The sequence below is a fragment of the Vicugna pacos genome, chromosome 12 (genome assembly GCF_048564905.1).
Source record: "Vicugna pacos chromosome 12, VicPac4, whole genome shotgun sequence".
NCBI classification, from domain to species: Eukaryota; Metazoa; Chordata; class Mammalia; order Artiodactyla; family Camelidae; genus Vicugna; species Vicugna pacos.
In genome coordinates, this window is record NC_132998.1 from 52,516,601 (window position 1) to 52,528,774 (window position 12,174).

Here is a 12,174-nt window from a genome sequence, read left to right on the forward strand (position 1 = left end):
CATCCCGTCCGCCTTACATCCAAGTCTAATGAGTAATGTTTTCTTTCTTAATTTGAAACAAAATTCCTCCCTAGAATTTGTATCATTTAGTCCAGTTCTTCCTTCTGGAGTTTCAGAGGAAAAAGAAAATCTACTTTTAAATATTGCAAATTTTTCTTTGAAAATGTCTTCTCATATGACTTCTAAAAGATTTCATTTTCAAGTTGAAACATCCTTGGTTTTTTGAGCTCTTTATCAGATGAAATTTTTTTTTCTCCAGAGCATTCCCCAGTTCCTATCTGGATAGTCTCCAGTTTGTAAAAATTCTGCTCAAGGCATCATTTCCAGGAGCTGAAACCTGATATGGCAGTCCCTGTTTAACTTCCTCTGTTCTGTGCTTTTCCCAGCTCCCCCTGAACTGCTTTCCCTGATCCTCTCTCCTCCGGATCATTCCCACTCTAGAGTCCAGATTAACCCAGGTTTGAAGCAGGGAGAATTTAGGCAGCTCAGTTTCTCCACTGGGTGGGGCTGAGCATCTTTCGTCTTCCTTGTTTGTTAATCTAGGACAAAATGTACTACAGGTAACCCCCCTGGTCTCTGGGTCGGGTACTGAGTCACTTGTGCACGTTGTCCCTGGTATCCAAGGTCTTAGTGACCACCAGGGGGCTGTTTATCAACCCTGTTCTGTTTATCATTATTTGTAATTATTTCTGTTCTTGTGCATAATTCCTGTACCTGAAGCTCCTTGTGTTTGTAGGACTATGATTCTCTCTTAATGTCTATTCTGAGATTCTTTTTTTTTAACCTACCAAGGTTTTCTTTCCCTTTTTTTAAAAAAAAAACCTTTTTAAAAAGTTATTTTAGAAATTTTATATATTTATTTATTTATTTATTTATTTATATTTGAGGGGCAGGTAATTAGGTTTGTTTATTCCTTTATTAATGGAGGTACTGGGGATTGAACCCAGGGCCTTGTGCATGCTAAGCATGCACTCTACCACTGAGTTATAGCCTCCCCGACTTTTCCTTTTTAAAGTAATGCTTCCTTGGAAAAAGAATCTTACCCCAAACTCTGGCTGGGTGGCCTGAGGCTCCACCATACATAGATAATTTGTAGATACGAAGTGGTTTTCTTTTTGATTTTTCAGGGAATTCCCACCCAAATTTTCTGGTAACATGCTAGTGAAACATGCCCCTCTTGGATTCTTAGAGATGACTATTTTTCTAGAGATTGTTGTGTCATTTACTGCACATCCTTGTTTATCTAACCATTGTAATGCTTTCAACACATCCTGACCAGCTTGTACCTCAGCCGCTCCCACATCTGATCTGATGACTAGATATTCTGCTAAGTTTGGCCTTTCCACCTCCTGCCCTGTCTCCTGTGTGTCTCTGTGCCTCCCTAAGGAATATCGTATTCCAAAAGTGGACTGATCTGTGATTGTATCTGGTGGGGCTTACCTTCTTTTTGATCTGGAGTGGCTGTATCAATTCATATTATTCGAGATTATTTAATCAGAAAGAGTCAGCCATTAATCATCTACCGTGGAAACCAGAAAGGAGGTTGTTTGAAGATCGCCCTCTTTGCTAGCTGGATTGACCTTGGGACCAACTGAAATCTCCAGCTCTTTGTCATATAAATATCTACTGAGTCATATATTTGTGCAATTAACTCTTCGAGCCAAAGCCCAAGACTTCATATCCGCCTCAGTTGAACTTGTTGGCTTAAGCCCATTGTTTGAACTATCTTTGGCACTTGGGCTCTGTTCTCCAATGTAGTAACCATCACTCCCAGCTCTATATCAACTACAGATACAGGATACTTTCCTATGGAAGGATACTTTCCATATCTTTATCTAAATTACTGATACCAGTATTGAACAGGTCACGTTCACGTGAGAGCATAATGGAAACAGCAACAACTGTGAAACAAAAACAGTAAACACATGTTGAGTACTTTCTATAAGCCAGACATTGGGCTAAACACTTCATATCTTCACGTGGGTCTTCTATTTTTATCTTTACAACAAACCTATGAATTAGAGACGATTATTAGCAACTGTTACCTGTATTTTACAGATGAAGAAGCTGTGGCACAGAGAGGTTTAAGTAACATGAGTAACGCGGTCACCCAGCCAGTAAGTGAAAATTCTTTCAATATCCTGGCATCACAAAGCATTCGAGCCTAGAAAACCAGCTAGTCTTTGTTCTATTTCCTTCAGCATTTTTTTTAACTTTTCTGCATGAAAATTTTTCCTCCTAATTAGAGCAAATAAGACAAGGAGAGTTGATTACTTCTTTCTTTCATCTGATAATGTTATGTGCCATTAGCCTGAGTCATTGGGCTTACCGCTTTCTTGTTTTCCTTCGCCCAAACATGACCACAACTTTTCTTAGTGTCTCCCCATGTTTTGGTTTATTCTGAGCCTTAACCTTCTTGACATCATTCTAAGACTTTCACTCTTCATTTGTACCCCTTTCCTGTTTTACAGATGTCCATGTAAAATTCAATCTCTTGGAAGGCCCACTAAGCATTTTCTTTGGCCTTTGAGATGCCTCTCACCCCATCTCCTCCAAAAGTGAGCAAAGATCATGATATAGAAATTTCATTTTTAAAACCTCTCATCTTTTTAAGCAGAAGTTCTTTAAAGAGACGTTGACTCTTCCATGAACTCTCTGGAAGCTTCTTTCCTAAGATCTAGGAAGTGTAAATCTGATTCTGCCCCTCTCTTTTGCTATTAAAAACTAGAAGGTGAGTTTTTTTATCTTCTTTCCAAGTTCCTCAGACCTTTGCATCTGGAACCCTGTTTTTCCTTCATTAATATTAAGGCCAACATGGAAGATTCCTTCATTTTTGCTTCCACATTCAGAGAGGTAAGTGAGGTGAGTTACATGGTATTTTAGTATAAGAAACATCTTAATAGTGGTTTCAGAAGAATGTGATTCAGTGTTTTGACATTGTTTTTATCCTCTCTAGTGACTTTCATATCTACTTTTCATCAAACAGTATAAATGCTGTGGTTTGGTCAATGGAGCTTCTGACTGGGGAAATAATTTTCAATACTATTACAAGTCATGTGAATGTCCAGATGCATCAGACTCTTCTTGTACAAGTTATAGTGGAAAAACTATTTACAAACAGGTGAGAACATATCAAATTTGGCACAGTAAGTGGTTCTCTTAATTTTCTCACAACGAAAGTCTCTACAAAAAATTAAATTGCAGCATTTTCAAAGGGAATCATGATGTCAAAGTCCCAGGGATTTCCTAAATAAAAAAGAAATCCATATTTAAAGATAAAAGCAGATAGAAAAACTGAAAGTATTTTATTTCTTCTAGGAGTCTGGCATCATTTAAACTCAACTTTAATAGATCACAGAAACATTCTACTGCAAAGTACAAACGAAGAGTTTTATAGAAGTTAATTTTGTCCTCTCTTTGGTGACTTTAACCATGATTCTTCTCTATTTTTTTCTATTTTAACATAAGTTTTAGAAATCTATATTTTCACTTTAATTTTCGAAGGAAAGCTTTCTTTTTCTAATCGCAGTTTCCTTTTCTCAAATAATTGTATTTGGTATAAAGGAACGGCTTGGTCTTTAGAAGTTTCAACTGTGGAAGTTAAGTGTACCTGTCATTTTGCCTAATGATTGCTCCAACTGAGAAGCTGTCTCATACATTTGAGGTCCGTTGAAAAAGCTGAGTTTATCTTTTATGTGTTGTAGATGACATGTTTATGTCACTTGCAGCTGTCAACGTGCAGGTGTCGTATTTGCTATGATTGCTTAATCCATCAAATATTCATTGACCACTTCCTCTGTGCCGGCCTTTTATCAGCTGCTGGAGATCTACTCCTGAATAGGGCATGATGTCTGTGCTTGTGGCGTGAATGCCGTAGTAAGGAAGAGAGAAAGATAATTAGACAACTCAGTCCAATGAACTATCACTATTTCTTGGGTAAGGGAAGGAACACTATGTGGTGGGACCCCCATCTAACTCAGTCTTTGGGTTTCAAGGTACAGCTTCCTAAAGGACATATCTGTCTCTTACCACAGGGCTTTACATAATTTGCTCCTTTGGCCTGGAAGGAATGTGTACAAAACCAACAATGGATATTAATATTTATTTGCTATTATTCTTCAGTGCCTACTACGTGTCAGACAGACACTTCCTGGAATCACACATGCTTCTGGACTCTCTAGGAGATGATAGTCTAGTTGAGAGAGAGACATGAAAGCTTTTACAGTTCAAGGAATTAATTTCTGTCACATCAGAAAGATTTTTTTTCAATCTAGCATTGGTTTAGTAACAGCTACGGAAGTTAAATATATATTAGGAAACAGAAAGTATCTCGAGGGAAACTTCTCACCTGTGACCACATCTCTTTTACTAATTTTATCAAAATTAAGAAGACTCTGTTCTGAAAGGAAATTGCTGATACTAGTATATAAAGTAACATGTTGGGGAGAAGTTATCTACCAGATTATAGGACTACCTGTGTCTTTTACTCATCAAAATAATATCACTAAATTTTATTCTTACTTTTTATGTTCCTCCTTCCTGCATAATTTTAGTGACACAGTATCCACAAAGAAGAGGGGAAATACATAAGGGATAGACTGGGATTTCAAAATTGTAGAATAGATAAACAAGATTACACTGTATAGCACAGGGAAATATACACAAAATGTTATGGTAACTCACAGAGAAAAAAATGTGACAGTGAGTGTGTATATGTCCATGAATGACTGAAAAATTGTGCTGAACACTGGAATTTGATACAACATTGTAAAATGATTATAAATCAATAAAAAATGTTAAAAAAATACATACGGTGTAAACAAATGTTTTTCCGTTTAGGATAACGAGGAAATTAGTAAATTAAATTGCACTTGCCATGTCTGCTGTCCAAGATTCAACCCCAAGATTTTTTTCTCAGGATAGATTTTAAAAAGCCCTAGCATTACCCTGAAAAATAATAGATATTCACTCCAAATTCGCACATAATTCAGCTGAAGATAGGCTGATAGCTGCACCAGTTTCTCAAAAGGAAGATCATAAATTCATAAAATACTTCCATCTGTCTGGTGTCGTTTGCAAGAAGTCCGGAAAAATAAGAAATCTGGAATGGCCATAATTCACATTTGTTTCCCCCCTTGCCTTTTGCCAAGGTAGCCTGGTTATCTAAAGGGGAAGGGGGCAGAAAACCCCTCAAATATAATGAATATGACTCAGCAGATCTCATTCATCTCATCATTAATCTTAAATGATGTAATAATTTCCTCTAATGTTTACCACTTTGGATCAGATGAGAATGGAGAAACCCATTACATTCAGGAATGAAGGGGGAAAGACTGTCTTACTCAACCTCGTGGAGAACTTTGATTTAACAAATAGCAATATTTTCTTAGCCCTTTGCACATATAAGACTATCTTAGGATGATATATTTTCTGGCAATATAGATGATACCACTATATTATTTTTCCATCTTCAAAATTATCCATATAATTAACAATTGTTGAAATTTTTAGGTCTGGTCTAAACTATTTTAAGCTTGGAATTCCATGCTGGTTTGAATAAATGTTTAAAAATGTGGCAGAGAGACAACTTTCTAAATTCTCTGTTTTGTCTAAAGTTAAGGGCACAATGGTGGACGTAAAGATTTTTTTCCTTTTTAAGGTAAAACAACCCTGGCACATATTATTAAGGGATTTTTGGAAAAAAAAACAACAAAAACCTTGTTTTAAAAATGAAAATCTGCACAATAATTAGCTGAAACCTCCACCAGGGAACTCTCTGCTGCAGATACAAACCTAAAAAATAACACAGTCAAGGTGAAAACAGCTCATAAAATGAACAACCAGAAGTTAGGATAAAATGACCATTTCTAGCTAAATAATCCCTAGATTCAGCAATTAGGTATTTGAAGCAAAACTTTGTTCCTCCCATGTTTCCTGATGTATGAACGAACCACAACAGTTACCACCTTTCAGAGAGGGGAGGAGCTTGGAGTGGCAAGAATAAGTCAGTTCCTTTTTGTTGAGTATGTTCCGTGATAGCAAAGTAAAAAGTCAACCCAAGGAATAAAAATCTTAACTAAAGAAAGGTCAAAATTTGATTAAAGGTAACTTTTTATGCTTTTTTTTTTTAACAGACATGCCTTCCTTTGGTAAGAGGCCTTGTTTCTAGACATTTTTCCTTAGTTACTGGACTAGCGTTTGGACTGGCAGCTGTTGAGGTACAGTACAATCTTGCATTATTAACTCTTCATTTCTTCCCTTGTTTGTTCATTAATTTTTCTGACAATTACTTGTGATGAGCCAAATGAAAACCAGGTACTTCAGAAAAGCACTGGGTTCCCAGTGCCCGCGTCCCAAAATTGGCTTCTGTGGGACTTGGGTCTGGGGAGGGGACTAGAGTCTCAAGAATTCAGCAGGGCTGAAGCTATGACTTCTGAATGATCTCCCTCTTAGGAGAAAAATATTGAATTAATATCTACATTGTTCTTAGTCCCATTGGAAACCAGCACAAGGGTTAACGTTTCCTGAAGTTAGAAGGAAAAGCACTAAACCAAAAAAAACACAAGCATTACCAACATGACAGTTTCTTATCTCTCTTCCTAGTTTTGAAACAGAAAATAAAAACTGAGATCAAGGGTGTGAGGAGCTCTCTTCTTGCTACTTCATGCTAGAGAAATCTAGCAAGTTCCAGAAACTAGACAATTGATTTTCTCACTGTAAGGACTGTGGACTCACTTGGAGACGTTTTAAAGCTCTGCTTGAGGTTTCCTTAGTTATTCTCATCAATTTGATTATTGATGTTGCAAAAAAAAAAAATCCTGTATGGGATCTCCTGGCATGATTTTTTTTCAGAACCTGAAGGATATTTTTTTTTTTGATGAAGAACAATTTAATGTGCAGAAAAGGTTGTACCAGGAAGGGATATGTGCCATCTTTGGTAGTTCAATGATTACTTTATTTCTTTTTTGGGGGGAGGGGAGAATTAGGTTTATTTATTAATGGAGGTACTGGGGGTTGAACCCAGAACCTCATGCATGCTAGGCATGTACTCTACCCCTGAGCCATATCCCCCCCTCCCATGATTACTTTCTTTCTTTGGTTTCCACTTTAGTTATTTTCTCCTAATTGTTTTTTCCTTTTTTTTTTTTAACATTTTTTATTGATTTATAATCATTTTACAATGTTGTGTCAAATGAAGGATTTTTTTTAATGTGGCCTAGAATTCTTTGTAAAAATAAAGAATAAATAATAAAACTGTTTCCAAAAACAAAACAGAATGAAACAAAACCTGTTTCAAAGAAGTGTTTTTGGAATCATCCCAGATCTTGGTTAATTTAGATATCATGTAAGTCAAATTCACGCGTAACCCTAACGGGGCATTGGCAAGAATCCTAAAGACATGAGGTGGCTCCGTAGATAATGCCTCTGAGGGCTGGTTTGCTCAGTTGAGTGACTTCTGATTCACTCTCAGGAAGTATTGACAATGTTCTCCCTGGGTTTTCTGGTAGCTTTTACCTGTTACTTGTGCCACATCACCGTCAGAGAGGAATTTGACCTAAAATTAAAGCAATTTAGTATTCTACGTGGTCATTTAGGTTTCTAGTGGAATTTCCCAGCCAACCATAAGCGAAAGCGTAGGGACTATGAACAGCAAATTGGGCTGTTAAGCATGACTTCCTTGTAGTCTAAATGAATAGGTCCAAATATGAAGCATTCTCTGTTGGTACATAGGGCTGTCTTTTTTATGTCTGATATCTGACTAAGTTAAACGGTGCTGTGCTATAGGTCCATTTCTCTCCATTCTGCCTGTTATAAAATGTCCTTTGTTTCTCTGCTTTGCATTTGGGGTTTATGCTAATTTAGAAATATGAGTTAATGGTGGTGGAGGTGAGTGAGCAATCACCATATATACTCATACATCTATAAACACAAAACACACATATGTTGGTAGAGTAGATTGTAAATGGGCAAGCTTTCAATGAGGCATTCAGTGTAAGTGTCCATATAAGTGTTGGATTCCATCTTAGACTCAAATTTAGACAACTGACTTTGACTACAGCCCACAGATGCTTTTAAGAAGCTTTTCAAAAGCAAAGCCAGAGGAAATAAGGACCTCATCAACTGGGAAGACTGATGTCTCTCATATTGTAGCCAAAGGCATTGCCAGGAATGTAAAGACACCTAATGGAAAATAAGATTACAAGAGGAATAGTATTTCAGTATTTTATGAAATTGGCATAACCTATCTGTTTGTTACATATTTAGATATTCTCTTGGTTGTTCTAAAGATATATATAGGGAAATAACTAACTAAAAACCTTTCATAGAGCAGTTTATAGGTATAGAATGAACATGGCAATATCACAAAAAATATAACCAGTTTTGAGTTCTGCCAGTTAAATTAAGTGTGATTTCTAGACTATATGCAGATATGGTAAATAGTTGATTCAAAGAACTGTTTGAATTTTTTATTTATTTATTTTTTTTGCTCACTCCCTCAATCTGGAACTTGCCTTCCTGGATTTGAAGAAAAAAAAATATTTTACTTCCCTATTTTATTCAAAAAAGAGCTTTGAAAATAGTCTTTTGATAGCCAGTTTATAAAAATGTTTCCCAAAATATGTACATTAGTCTGTCTTACCATCTTAGTAACACTAGTTGCCTCACTCAGAGGCCCATCTACTGTTTCCCAAGTTCAAATTCAAGAAAACACAAAGATATGTAAACAGAAAAATCCTAATACATACTTTTAAGAAGGAAACAGAAGTAAATATCTCCCTGCAGAAAACACATTCAAACTAGTTCCATAGAAAAAGATCATATGAAAAAACCCACCATTTGACATTTACATCTTTGGTATTAGTCTGTTTAGGCAAAGGCTCTGATGGACAGGGCCCATAGTTAATTACATGGCTCTTTTAAAGACATATACCTGAGGGATTCTGCTCCGATAGGATGCTAGAAATCTACATGCAAAATGCTTTGTTTTGTAAGAAATTTTTATCTCTAGACATTGAAATTCTCATTATTTTAAGTTAAATAACCAGATTATCATATCCCTCCTTTTCTGACTATAGCAACTAACTTACAAGCACAAAAAGTGATCAGCACTTTCTCGCCTCACTTTAATTAAGGAAAAAAAAAAAAAAACCCCACTGACATTGATAGTCACCACTTTGTAGGATAGTAAATTGTCCTGGCAGCAAGTCCTAGGAATGGAACAATTAAAAGAGAGAAAAAAAATGATAATTTTACACTTTTTTAGGTGGCTTCAGAATATGAGAACTTGTGCACATTACTCAGCAAGTTTATCCTGAGTCTTTGCATATATTACTATGTGATGAATCTCGTTTAATTATTCCCAATTTGTCTGAAGAGTGGTATATTTTCTTTTCAGAGGCAGTGAAATACGAGAAAGTGTGCTAGTCACTGTCTAGTCTGCTGGTGAAGGGTAGGGCTTCTGTTTCAAGGCTGGGACAGGGAAGGACCAGAGCTGCCTCATCTACTGCTTTGATCATTTTCTTCCTTCTTTCCTGATACTTGTCTCCCAGACTCGAGGCTTGGGACCAAGGCAAAAGACTAAATTTTAAGGATTTTTTCTAAGTCATGCTCAGAGAACGACGTTTAGAACATTCTGAATAAAAATCATTATTTTTGCAGAAAATTGGTCTTTTTTTTTTTTGAAGGAAAAACATTGGGCAGCAGTTCTCATTTGAGATGCATTTCCAGGAAAGGATTCTAAAGTTGGATGTCTCTGTCCAGTAGGAGCACTTGAGGTGACTCAGCATAAATGGGCACCCCCTCAGAGGGGTGGAGAGGCAGCTTTCAATCTGGAATACACACAGGTCCTTTCTGTCATTTCTGCATCAAAGCCACAGCACGCCACTCACCAACTTCAGAGCCAGTTAGGGTGGGTTTTGGGGTCACTTGTTCTTGGGAGAGCCACTTAATGAGATGGAAATCGTGCCCCAGATTTTCAGCTGTGTATTTTCACTTCAAAGGAAGTTCCTGAATTAAGCCATCCCCCTTGGATTTAGAAGCTTTTTTAGAAAAATAAAGTTACCTTGTTTTTCATTCCTCTTGGCGATGCCTAAAAATATGGCAAGAGAAATTCTACACTCCTTGATTTTTATGCAGATGATCTAAACCAGATGATCATAAGCCTTTAAAGATGCAGTAGGGACCTTTGGCCCCAGAGACCCGAGTTCCCCAGAGTTCCAGGGCCATGCCCTACAGAAGGACGTGTGTGTTCACGGAAGGTGAGATACTTGGGTGACAGAAGCTGTTGCACAACCAAAGAGGGCTGGTTAGAAGCGGATTGACTAGAAAACCCTGATTAATTCACAAAAATACTCAGAGAACTTGCTCAAAGTTCTTTTGTCCCATTAAAGTCTCTAATTTCCCAGTAGCAGAGGTAACTTACATAAATAACGTTAGAACTGACAGTCGCCAGAATGTTTCACATGCCACATTTTCTATTTATGATGTCTCCAGAGCTTTCCCTTAGATTCCACGTTAACCTTCTTATTTTATTTTCTAGATACTTGCTGTGATATTTTCTATTGTCCTATATGGCAACACAAGGAAGAAATAATTCTGTGGATGTATCAAGCCATCATCGTTCAAACCCCTTTAAAACCTTACTTTGGCTTTGTAACTTTAGATATCTGAGCGCTGCATGTGTTAGGAGCAGCTGTCCTCTGAAAAAGTCTCATTTAGCAAGATCACAGATATCTCCTAGACAGACTGAACGTATTGAAGATTTGGGGGACACAAAATTATATGCATGTGCCTTTTTTTCTGCAAAATAACATTGTTTACATTGGCACTTTTCCATGTCTGATCATTGTGTTCAGGTGGTGCTGTGCTTAAAATGTTCATCTGGAGCCACCCAGTGGAATGATGATCTTCATCTCTAACATGGCCGTGGTTAGCTAAGGCGGCACACCTCGGCTTCTGCAAAGCCGTATTCTCTGTTGTGTGATGCCTCAGCCATTGGTGATGAGGTTGAATTACGCCTCATGTTGGAAGATTGAGAGTGACCCAACTAAAAGAGTTGCCACCTCGTGTCTGTTTATGCCAATGTCTACTAATGGCATCTCATTTTTTCTCCTTAATGTGGGGACAAGAAGATCTGAACACTGTCTGTCCAGCCATTGAATCTCTGGTATCTCTCTGGATCTTCCTCTGGAAACTCTTCTAAGTGCCTCTATCTGTCTAGTTCTCACAGACATTTTGACATTTAACTCTTTATTGAGGTATAATATACACACAATAGAGTGAACAAATCGTAAGTATTCACCTGTGTGAACACTGTGTGAACCAGATCAAGATACAGAACGTTTCCGGCACATCGGAACACCCCTTCATGTTACCTGTCAGCGGCTAGAGCTGCCTCTCCCCGACTTGCCAGAGCAGACTGCATACAGGTATATCCCTACCCAACTTTGTGCTCAGTGACGTTACGTTGGTAACTTGAAATCCACTGTGGTGGGAGTGTTTAAGTATTTACATCATAGAAATTGGCAAATGCTGTAAAATCAAGGCTCTTCCTTCTTTCCTTCTTTCCTTCTTTCTTCCTTCCTTCCTTCTTTCCTTCCTTCCTTCTTTCCTTCCTTCCTTTCCTTCCTTCTTCCTTCCTTTTCCCTCCTTTCTTTCTTTCTTTTTTTCTTTCTTTCTTTCTTTCTTTCTTTCTTTCTTTCTTTCTTTCCTTCCTTCCTTCCTTCCTTCCTTCCTTCCTTCCTTCCTTCCTTCCTTCCTTCCTTCCTTCCTTCCTTCCTTCCTTCCTTCCACTGGTGGTTAAACATTTACCAGTATACCATAACCTTTTCAGCAATACCTCCCCAAAGAAAGGTAACCATTCTTCTGATTTCTATGACCATAAATTAATTTTGCTCCTTCCTGAATTTTCTACAAATAGAAAGTAAATTATGTACTCTAGCTTCTTTTACTAGTGTTTTTTGTGAGAGTCATCTATATTGCTGTATGTCACCTTATTGTTATTGCTATATTGTATTCCGCTGTATATGAATGTACTGCAATGTGTTTATCCATCCTCTTGTTGATGGGCACTAGGTTTGCTTTGTTTGGTGCTCTTGTGAATAAAGGGGCTGTAAACATTCTTTTACATCTTTTGCAGAGGAGGCTATAGCTCACGTGGTAGAGTGCATGCTT

General features: G+C 37.4%; 1 protein-coding gene across 7 annotated transcripts in view; it reads left to right on the forward strand.

The window, feature by feature from the left end:
- TSPAN8 (tetraspanin 8) overlaps positions 1-10,828 on the forward strand; it is a 46,301-nt gene extending 35,473 nt beyond the window's left edge. For 4 of the 7 annotated variants that reach the window (XM_072973928.1, XM_072973929.1, XM_072973931.1 and 1 more), the window contains 3 exons: positions 2,987-3,121; positions 6,135-6,218; positions 10,541-10,828. In XM_072973928.1, coding sequence (XP_072830029.1) covers positions 2,987-3,121; positions 6,135-6,218; positions 10,541-10,594 — 273 coding nt within the window. In that variant the 3' untranslated portion in view covers positions 10,595-10,828. Of the gene's footprint in view, positions 1-2,058; positions 2,115-2,956; positions 3,122-6,134; positions 6,297-10,540 lie in introns of those variants that run through there. The other 3 variants (XM_072973930.1, XM_072973935.1, XM_072973934.1) reach the window with 3 other exon arrangements.
- Positions 10,829-12,174: the final 1,346 nt, after the last annotated feature.